The sequence below is a fragment of the Octopus bimaculoides genome, chromosome 5 (genome assembly GCF_001194135.2).
Source record: "Octopus bimaculoides isolate UCB-OBI-ISO-001 chromosome 5, ASM119413v2, whole genome shotgun sequence".
Lineage (NCBI taxonomy): Eukaryota > Metazoa > Mollusca > Cephalopoda > Octopoda > Octopodidae > Octopus > Octopus bimaculoides.
The window spans coordinates 41,962,394-41,974,324 of NC_068985.1; the positions used below are offsets into that span (position 1 = coordinate 41,962,394).

The 11,931-nt window shown below is 35.9% G+C and overlaps 1 protein-coding gene across 1 annotated transcript in view; it reads right to left on the minus strand.

Moving 5' to 3' along the window:
- Window positions 1-963: 963 nt before the first annotated feature.
- LOC106874989 (nicolin-1) overlaps window positions 964-11,931 on the minus strand; it is a 16,611-nt gene continuing 5,643 nt past the window's right edge. The window contains exons 2-7 of the mRNA XM_014922923.2: window positions 9,562-9,637; window positions 5,926-6,026; window positions 4,159-4,269; window positions 3,667-3,753; window positions 2,547-2,648; window positions 964-1,176 (exon numbers count right to left, since the gene is read on the minus strand). Of these exons, the coding sequence (XP_014778409.1) occupies window positions 1,135-1,176; window positions 2,547-2,648; window positions 3,667-3,753; window positions 4,159-4,269; window positions 5,926-6,026; window positions 9,562-9,637 (519 nt within the window). The 3' untranslated portion in view covers window positions 964-1,134. The remainder of the gene's footprint in view (window positions 1,177-2,546; window positions 2,649-3,666; window positions 3,754-4,158; window positions 4,270-5,925; window positions 6,027-9,561; window positions 9,638-11,931) is intronic.

Sequence of the window (11,931 nt, forward strand, 5' to 3'; positions counted from 1 at the left end):
GGGGGGGGGGGGCTGTTATGGAATTGGAGGCTACTCATTGTATGTTGCATGAATATTTGTATATATTTCTAGTTTTGTCCAAATGCAAGTGTGGACATTGTTAATTGAGTTTTTAGAGTGATATTTTCTTCCAGAGATCTTTCTGGAATTTATTTTTCTAGTGTCAGTTATATCTCTTACTAATTAGAAGTCTATGAGACAAAAACTAAAAGCAATCACAAAAAAATACCTCAGAATGATCAATGAGGCATTTTTTTGTTCTGGAGTCAAATTTTAGGCTTAGATGTAGTGTTTGGGTTATTTTCATCAAAGTATTGAGCCTCCATTTGAGTCTTTTTATGAATTTGTTAGTTCTGAAAATGTGCATTTTTTGGTAGTATGTTCTGGAGGATATGATTCAAGATAATTTCACCTGTTTTCTCTCCTTTATCATGTCATTTCTTTCATAGATCATCGTTACAGTAAGTCAGTGTGTTAAGGAACTAATTCATTTCTCAATTCTTGACTAGTCTGAAGATTCTTATCTTGAAATGAAACCCTGGAATGAGACTGAGCTTTCCTACTCCCACTGGCTAAATTATGAAGAAAACTGCCCTTACAAATCACCTCATGGTGATTCATTAGAGGTAGATTTTCCTTTGGGTTAAAATGATCTTGGAAAAAATTGTAAGCTATGGAATCACTTATTAACTCCAAATATGGTAATTAGGTTAATATATATGTTTTATATTTTATGGTGAGTCAGAAATTCATTTAATTACATAATAAAAAGGATGATAACAGATAATCTATCATGTTCCATTTTCTTATATGATTATTTTTTTGTATCAGAAATTTCATTGAGTTTCATTCTGTTGAATGATAAGTTCATATCATATGTTCTATCAAAACTTTATTAAGATACATGATAACAAGGATGATATCACATAATCCATTGCACTATAATTAGTTACATAAACACTGTTTTGTATCACAAATGTCATTGAATTTTATTCTGCTATATGACAAGTTGATGTTATGTACTCTATCAGTCAGCTAGATGGTGATGAGCTGATGTTGGATAATCCATCAAGATTTAGATTTTCAGAAATGTTTCGACGATACATTGATATCAGATATTCCATTGAGTGTTGCTCAACTATATGATAACAATTTGATATCATAGGAACCATTTATCTGAAAAGAGAAAAAAGAAAAGAAAAAAAGAGACAAATGATATATTAAATAACTGTGATACGAAGACATTTAAATTAGATGGATAATTGTTACTGTTGTTGTTGTTGATGATGGTGATGATGATGATGCCACCGATTATGATTTAAATAAGTAAGTTGATGATTATGACAAAAACCACAAGCAATCAAAATGATAACAACTAACCCTGCACTCCAGCAGCAAATTAACAAAATTGATGATGATGATGATGACAATAATGATAATGTGTGTGTGTGTGTGTGTGTGTGGAGGGGATGACAACAAGGAGAACCCCCCAATGATTATCACAATAACAATAGCAAAACTCGTATGATACTGATAGTAATAATGATGATAATCACACCATTTTCATCAGCTTTATCATTATGAACATGAAGGTGTTGGTGGTAACAACAACAAGAACAACAACAGCAGCAGCAGCAGCAAGATAACAGGAGCTATGGTAAAATAGACTCCTAGACACAGTAGATATATAGTCACAGTGTGTAAATGTTGACTGGATATATAGATAGCATGTAGAAAATTATTAGAAAGACATAGTATGTAGATATTGATTGGACAGATACAATAAGCAGATGTTGACTGGACAGATACAGTGTGTAGATTTTGATAGGGTCACCCACTTCTACCCAGCTTGTACCTTGCAGTGCAACTTGGGCACTTTCAGATCCTACTAGATATTTTCTATCTCTGTCTCTGTCTGTATATCTGTTTCTCATGAGCATACTAGGTGTGAGTAGCCATGCAGATCTCTATGGAGGAACCTGTGCTGCCCCAACCTCCCATAATAATCCACTCATCCCTTACCATGAAGCTAACCTTCTCCTCACTGAGTCTACCCTAGGGTTCATAGTCCTGCTGCAAACTACATGGTGATCTCAATAGTGCAGGTGGCACGAAATAAGAGCACTCAGTGCAAGCTGTAAAGTGATAGGTGTTATGAAGGACATCCAGTCATAAAAACCATACCAAAGCAGACATTGGAGCTTGATGCAGTCTTTGGACACAGTGGTCCCTGTCAAACAATTCAGCCTATACCATCATGGAACATGGACATGAAATGATGATGATGATGAAGACATAGACAAGATGTTGTAAATGATGACTGGATAGTTAATGTGTGCATTTGTTGATTAGATAGACATAAACATTGTGTAGATATATGTATATATGGAGTATTGACTGGATAGATACAATTTGCAAATGTTGGCTGGATACATAGACAAAATATATAGATGATGATGATGATGATGATAACTGGATAGATAGTGTAGGACTGAAACAAGAAAAGAGAAAAAGAGAAAGAGAGATGCACATCACTAAATACAAACCTCGTATTTAATCTGCTTTACTTTTGACCGACTATTCAATGGCTGATTGACAAGGGACCACTTTTGCATTGTTTTGGAGATAGCAGACAGATCCATACCAAACTAGAAAGGAAAGAAATAATAGAAACAGATATAAAAAAGTTCAATACATAAATGCATGCAAAAATACTATGCTGAAAAAGGAAATGATGAAGTGGACTCTGATATCTGTGGTGAAATCAATTTGTATAGGAGGGCAATAACTCTGAATGAAAATTAATGCAAAATAAAAAGGACATTTTAGGCAGTCAATCTCACTAGAGCTGATAGCATGATAAAATGCATCCAGTACATTCTGTAAAGTGGTTAGTGATGGGAAAAGCATCCAGTTATAAAATGACCATCCCATGCACAACAAATAATAGCAGTTTTTGGATGTTGTTGTGTGTATCACATAGTAAATGAGTGCAACAAGGAGGCAAGACACTGTCCTAGAACAACATTAATGATGTTGGTGAAGATGATCATAATGTTGATTTGTATGTAGCTACTTGTTGTTGTTGTTGTTGTTTATGTCTAATCTCTGATCAGTCCTGCTTGAGCAAATCTATGATCAAAAGTATTCTGGACGTGACCATCATATCTTTCTTTCAGACAGTTCATGTTCAGGGTGATTTCATTATTAAATGTCTCCCTCCATGTTCAAAACGTTAGGATATATATATATAATCTTCGAAACGTCAGGTTAGAATAGAGACAGCTGATGAAGGAATATTCCAAGTGGCTTTCCGTTTTCCTATGTGTTCGTTCCGTTGTCTGTAGTTCATTGTTCTAATGTCCTGTACCCTGATATGCATATATACACATGTAGATGTAAGTATGTACATATATGTGTGTATACATGTATATATATTCTTTGTATATATATATATATATATATATATATATATATATATATATATGATTTAAGAGATATTTTGCTGCAATTTGTAGCAGGTCCAGTAGCCACATAAAGTGGTGAGTTTGCTTGTTGCTTCAAATACAGCTAGGTTGAGCTATACAAACCAAATGTACCAAAGCTCAAGCTGTAATCTACCTACCCATCTTTGGCAACAGAAGCAAAATAGGTGTAAGTACTTACTGGATTGTATTTCATGCATTCATCACCATCGTCATTTTCAACTTCATGTTCCTCTTCATCGTCCTTTATCTCCTTGTCAACTGGTTTCTGTATGAAAGAGTACTTTTTACATAGACTGTCACTGAATATCATATATTTGTACGCACAAACACAAACATACACACATGCATACTCAGATGTACACATATACTTCACACATGCAAATATGCCCACAGATACACAAGTGCATACAAATGCACACACATACATCGTCTTTGTTTTAACATCCACCTTTCTATGTTTGCATGGGTCCGATGGAATTCATTGAGATCTGGCCTTCCTGTCACCAACACTCAACTGTTTTCCAAGCAAGGTAATATTTTACCATGACTGGACATGTTTTCATAGAAGATTGGGAATGAATGATACTGCTTGCATGATGGTGACACTTATTTACAACTATTATGTAATGTCAAGGTAAAGAAACACACACACACTGCTGTTGGCATTTACCTGTGATCCTCTGAACAGCTTTATATCTTCTAAAGAGAAATCAATCCAGACAGGTGAGGGTTGTAGTAAAATTAATTTTAGTTCAACAACATTCGTCAATTCACAGATTAACTACATTAGAATGATCCAGAAGATATACATAAAAGAAAGAGAAAAGGAAAAGAAATAATTTTATCCACAAAAAGAAAAAAACAATGAAAAATAAATTTTCTAAGTCATGTACAAGGACATATAGAATGTATGAAGGTGTGTAATTAAGTTAATGGATCCTGATATATGACTGGTACTTCTTTTTCTTCTTATTCTTTCTTCTTCTTCTGCTCCTCACCACGATTACGATGACCACAACCACCATCATCATCATCATTGCTGCTGCTGCCACCACCACCACCACCTTCATCAGTTAACATCCACTTTTCCATTCTTGCACAAGTCAGATGGAATTTGTTGAGGCAGATTTTCTACATCTGGATGCCCTTCCTATCACCAACCCTTAATTCTACCAATCCACTATCCAGGACTGGTACTTTATCAACTGAAAAGGATGAAATGCACAGTTGACCTTGGTGGGGTTTGAAATCAGAGATCAGAGACTGAATAAATATTGGTTTCAAATTTTGGCACAAGGCCAGAAATTTTGGTGGGAGGAGTAAGTTAATTTTGGTGGGAGGAGTAAGTACCACAATTCTCAACTGGTACTTACTTTATCAACCTCAAAACGATGAAAGGCAAAGCTGACCTCAGTGAAATTTGAACTCAGAATGTAAAGACAAATGAAATGCTACTAAGCATTTTGCTTAACGTGCTAATGATTCTGCCAGCTCCCTGCCTTATAGAGGCAGAATAATTATTGCAAGGTGTTTCATCCAATGGTCAAGCAATTCAGTGACTCTAATGATAAAATTAAAGAATTTACAGTATTTCATTTGGTTTTGCATTTTCAGTCATCTTTTTGCCAAAGTACATGCATGGGCTTATTTTACTGACCCCAGATGAATGAAAGCTAAAGTCTCTCTCAAACAAAGATTGAACTTAGAAAATAGCTGAATAAAACTAAATACCATAAAACATTCATTTTATCATTTATTTCAACTTGGTGTCTTATCACAATGAAGATACAAACTGAGGTAAGTTCCTTAAGTAACACAGTGGGATCTTAGTAACCTGTTTGTAATGCAAAAAATATTAGTTTCAAATTTTGGGGAGGGGTAAGTCGATAACATCAACCCCAGTGCTCAGCTAGTTCTTATTTTATTGACCCTGAAAGGATGAAAAGCAAGGATGACTTCAGCAGAATTTGAACTCAGAATGTATGAACGGACGAAATGCTGTTAAGCATTTTACTCAGTGTACTAATAATTCTGCTAGCATGCTGTCTTAATTCAACAAGTGTTGTCAACAAATGTTAACACTTTTAAACCACAAGGGTAAAGTAGTGTTAGCTTTTTTAACTACATGTTTGACACAAAGTTTGAACCGAAATGATGTGTTGGAACAGACCTTATATTTTGGAAGAGTTGTTTTGCCAGTAATTAAACAGATACACTGATTGTGATTATTATTCATATATTTATTATTTCATTATAAGAAGGAATCTTTTTTGTCATAGTGCTGTAGCCTGTTCATACATTTATGCTGTATCTCATAAAGAATAAAGAAGAGCATAATAACCATTGTCGGTTCATATGTTGAATCATATTGGAAAATATGACTTTCTCAAAATATAGCAATAATTCTTTCATATTAATGGAAAATACCTCTATTTACCTGTTTTTTGCCAATCACAAAGTTGCTCTCTGAGCCAATTTCACAGTGTGGGGCTGGCATTAATGGATACTTTCTCAGACATGTCTTCCATACTTTGGAATCTAAGTTTTTTTCCCCAAAAAAGAAAATAACAAGAATGAATTTAAGCATCTATGGATTTTTATAATACATAAATGATAATTATGCCTAAATGGGGTAACACTGATGTTCTGCTTCTAGTGAAGCAATTATAGAAGTTCTTAACTGAGAGAGCAAACCACTATATTTAACAGCCACCAAGCAGGAGGACCTTTGACAGGCACCACGCTCTGTAGTCTAGTGCTTAATATAAGATGAATGTTTTGTGAGATTTGTGCAAGCGATGTACAGAGGTGCTGCCTCTAAGGTGAGAGTTAATGAGTTCAGGAAGAAATTTAGAGTGCAGGTAGGTATTCATCAGTTCTTAGCCTATGCCTTTTTATTATAGTTCTTCAGGCTATCATCATCATCATCATCAACGTCCGCTTTCCATGCTAGCATGGGTTGGATGATTTGACTGAAGACTGGTGAACCAGATGGCTGCATCAGGCTCCAATCTGATCTGGCAGAGTTTCTACAGCTGGATGCCCTTCCTAATGCCAAACACTCAGAGAGTGTAGTGGGTGCTTTTACATGCCACTGGCACGAGGGCCAGTCAGGCAGTACTGGCAACGGCCATGCTTAAAATAGTGTTTTTTATGTGCCACCAACACAGGAGCCAGTCCAGCGACACTGGCAACAACCTTGTGTGAATGTTTTTTTCACGTGCCACTGACACAAGTGCCAGTAAGGCGACGCTGGTAATGATCCCACTCAAATGGTACTATTTACGTGCCACTGGCATGGAAGCCAGACAGCTGCTCTGGCAATGATCACACTCGGAAAGTGCTGTTAGCGCTCCACTGGCACAGGTGCCAATCATTGAATTTGGTTCGATTTCGATTTCACTTGCCCCAACAAGTCTTCGCAAGCAGAGTTTAGTGTCCAATGAAGGAGAGGTTGACATGGGTGCCAGTTGTCGAATTTGGTTCGATTTCGATTTCACTTGCCTCAACAGGTCTTCGCAAGCAGAGTTTAGTGTCCAATGAAGTAAAAGTATGAATAAGTGGGCTGGCTACACCCCTGGCAGAGGCCACGGATTATGGTCTCACTTGGCTTGCCGGGTCTTCTTACGCACTGCATATTTCCAAAGGTCTCGGTCACTAGTCATTGCTTCGGTGAGGTTATAACAGAATAATTTAAGACTATCTGTCTGTGGGAACTCTTATACACCAATGACCTACTTCTCATACATTAATCTATCAAAGAATTAAAGAGAATTAGACAAGAAACTTCAAATGTGGAAGCAAAGCATAGAACCAAAATGTTTCAAAGTAAACTTAGTGAAGATAAATGTTTTGGTTGGCAGGAAAGAAGACAAGCCTCTACATCCATGAACAAAGTAACTATGCTCAATATGCAGAAAAGCATTCGGAAGAAATGTTATAAGGAGTATCCAATGTGAACAATGAGTGCATAAGGAGTGCAGTGGATCACAAGATAAGCTGACAGAAATGAAAGACTTCCTGCGATATACAGGAGTAGTTAGCAATGATAGCACACATGAAATAATTTTTTCTAAATTCTTGGAAGCATTCCACCTTAGAGTGATTGATAGTTTCTGTTACCTAGATGACCTAATTAATAATGGAGGCTGGAGTTCTGAAAGATAGTAGCCAAGTTAAGAATGGAATGGGAAATGTTCAGGGAACTATTATCTACGCTCTCATGCTCATCACTAAGTGGGTGCACTGGATGGTACAGCCCCTTCACTAGTCAATGGTGCACCCTCAGATTTACAGAAATACACTTACTTTGAAACTCCAATTTAGCATTATTACAAATTAGTGCCCAACCAAAATATTCTGAAGCACCCCTAGGAGAGCAAATTGTATGATGTTTGTGTATGAATCAGAACGTGACATGGTCATTGAATGTAGAGTATGTGCAAAGGTTGGAAAGAAATCAGGCAAGCAAGCATGACTAGATGTGTATGTTAGCATATTTATGAACCATGGAGAAGAAATGAATTGAGAGATAAAGTGAGTAAAAGGGATGTGAGATATAGAATGCAATAAAGAAGACCATATTGGTATGACATGTGATGCATATAAAGAATGAGGGTTATGTTTAAAAAAATGTGCCCAATTATCCAAACAGAAGGAACCTGCAGAAGAGGAAGATTGAAAAGGACATGGAAAGAATTGGTGAAAGCTGATCTTAGGAGGTTGAACTTCACAAAGGAGATAACCAAGGATTGCAGTGAATGGCAAGATGTTTAGTGGATCTCTCTCTAATCAATGTAAGTCAATAGATGTTGATTTATAAAGGTCTAAGAGCAGCAGTAATGACATCAATTTCACAGGTCTAGGAAGACCTTTACCTCCAGACCCAGCAAGTAAAATAAAACATGCATACACACACTTCAATATGTGTATATGTAATCTCAGTTAAAACAATTGCTATATTCTTTCTACATATCAATAATCATATTTCAAATTTTAAATTGTAGTCTCTCAAAGATATTAAAATACCTGAAATGGGCATCATACCAATAGGACTCCAACAAAGAAACCATCTCTTGCATGTACAGAAAAGTGATTAGAGAAAACAAAACTGATTTGAAACCACAAATTGACAGCAGACTCAAGTAACACTAAAAGCAGCATTGATTGCTCCTTTAAATTACCTAGTTGCATTCTCCTTCATTCATGTCTACAAAACACACATACTTTTCTTTCCCATCTCATCACCTACACAGTATTTTTTTCCCCTACTATGGCCACTAGCACTCTTGCAAGCCCCACATTAACCAATCTGTAATCCTTTTTTTTTTTCTCAGAGCAACAACCTTCTGGAATTCCTTCACACCCATGTTTTTTTTTTCCTACAAATGTTGCCTTACAGATATTCAAGCTGAGCATCAGTCACATCAATCTCACATATCTGGGAGGGCTTGTGAACTTTATGGGCACTGTCCATTCTTCCTTGCTAAACCATTAAGACATATTTTGTTGTTAGTAACATTTTGATAGCTTGAGGATAATCAAACAAGTACCTGTAATTTATTAAGTGTAGGATATCCTCTGAACTTTTCTCAGTTCAATCTTCATCCCAAATTGCAGAAAAGTCCATCACAGGGAGTGGGTGCTTAATTTCCCAGTGTAATTAAATATATAAAACATGGATCTGTATATATATATATTCATTTATTTATTCATAACAGACACTGTAGTGGCAGTTTAGTAATGATATATAAATAGTTTAAAGCAAAATACATAGTTCTGAGTGCACTGAGGCTGAATTAGATCCACTTAGGTCAAAATAAAGATTGTTCATTTATCAGAACCAAATGTCCTTCTCTTGGTTATAACCACAAAATTATTTTAAAACAAGGTTAAGTGTACATTGTTGTACAGAGTTAGTGAAGGTGTCAGGAACTTAGTACAATGCTAGTGATAGGATACAGAAGGCTGACTTTTGACTGGTAACCTGTCACCTTGTCAGCTTAATCTGATTATTGTTAGGTTACACAAGAAGAGGGGCACATCATAGAATGACAAAAACTAATTATCTTACCTTGATTAGCAAGTTGGAACTTGGCTTTGATTGTAAGTAAAGCTGTGTAATAGTTTTGAAAGTGGATTTCATCAATCTAATTACAAACAGAATATATAATTAGCAATAAAGAGTTTTTTTTTTTAATTTTAAAGAGCACAGGTTTTTTTGGTTATGTATTTATAAATAACTTGAAGGTATTTTTACCTATCAAAGACAATCATTATTTCTTATTGATATACAAAATGACTGCTTCATTCCTTTATCCATTCCTGATTGATTTATAAATCAGTCACTTATAATAACAGCAACTGCTCTATATTATGGGTATAAACAAGCCACAATTGTTTTTGTCATTTTGCTGTATCTCAGGAGGATCGTTAAGCCAATAACAAACAAGTACTGGTTTTATTTCACTTCTTTGTCATTTAGTTAAGTGTTTGTGGAAAAGGTTGAGTCTCTCACAGCTAAGATTTACCCTATGATTTGGAGAAACTTTGGCCATAGTTGAGGAATGCAGAAGTATTAAAGCCACTCACCCTGGTGAAGAAGATTCACCCTGGTGAAGAAAAGTCCTGTGCCGGTGCCATGTAATAGCACTTGTGTGGTTGCTGTATTAACCCATAAACTGCTAGGATTTTGCTGTATGTAACACGAACTGCTGAGCCTATTTTGGGTAAAGATCAACATCGATCTATCACTCGAAAAAAATACTCAGTGTTTCTTAACACCTTCTGTGATTAGCTACACTGTTTCTGGGGTGAAAGGGTATCGTGTGCATACATTATACATCATCAAAATTAGGTCAGATCATGCCCTACTTCCATGGCCTGTTGCACTGTCGCATTGGCCACTGAGGTGGCGTATCGCAGTTTATGGGTTAAAAGCACCCAGCACACACCGTAGAGTGCTTACTGTTAGGAAGGGCATCCAGCTGTAGAAATCATGCCAAATCAGACTGGAGCCAGGTGCAGCTCTCTGGCTTGCCAGCATGGACAATGGACATTAAATGATGATGATGGTGGTTTTACCTTCACTTCTCTTGTTTAACCTTTGTCCATGAGAAAGAAAAAAAAAGAAAGAAAGATTCAATTTAATTCACTATTATAACCAAAAATAAACACATTTTTTGGTTCTATTCATTAAAAAGATATTGAATAACGCTTATTTCATCTTAGAAAAAAAGGTCAATCATTAAATATTCTGGCACCACTTCTATGCAACATGGCTTATATCCCATCAATTTACTTTCTCTATTAAATACTTAAAGTGTCTAAATATGATGATGTTTTCTTCTTGATTGTGTACTGTTTGATAAAAGGCATAATATCTACATGAATAAAAATAATGCTAAATAAAAACAAAATCTAACATGATCCAACATGGGAACCTCTACCTAGTTGTTTTTATTCCTGATCCTTGGTAAAAGTAATATGGTTAAGAAGCTCATTGTGCAACCATGTGGTTTTAGGTTCAGTCCCAGTGTGGTACTTTAAGCAAATGTCTTCTACTAGAGCCCTGTTGTGTGTGTATATATGTATATATATGAGTGTGTGTGTATACATTATATTATATACACTAGCTTAAAAGGTGGCTTTTAAGCTAACTCCTGTAGAAGGCACTTCATTGGGCCTTGTGCCCAACAGTGACACTTCATGCATTGAGTACATGCTAAAATTTTATTAAAATCAACCAATATTTTTCATGCAATGAACAATTTTCATCAAAACAATGATATAATTTGTCGACTTGGAACATATTGCAAAGCTGTGTGATAAACAACATTTTTTTGTCTTCCGATTTGGGGGTCAGTACAATTTTTTTCTATCTAACCTCGTTCTTTCTCTCTATTTCTTTCTGTTGATTGTTTTCAACCATCACATCACCAGTAATACCACCATCGCCACCGCAACTGCCATACACACACCATTCAGACCTCTGACACCACCACCATCAATACCTTTGACTTCGCTGCCTTCCCCTCTACCACCATCACCATTATCTTTCACACCACTTACTATTATCGTCAAAGTGTGACACACTGACACACAGAAATTCGTTTGGTACTTATTATTATAGTTATGTATATATATATATATATATATATATATGTATGTATAGATATATATGTGTGTATATATATATGTGCGTCCGTGTGTGTGTATGTATATATGTATGTATACATATGCGTACATATGTATGTGTGCATATATATATATATGTATTATCATCATCGTTTAACGTCCGCCTTCCATGCTAGCATGGGTTGGACGATTTGACTGAGGACTGGCGAACCAGAAGGCTGCACCAGGCTCCAATCTGATCTCGCAGAGTTTCTACAGCTGGATGCCCTTCCTAATGCCAACCACTCCGAGAGTGTAGTGGGTGCTT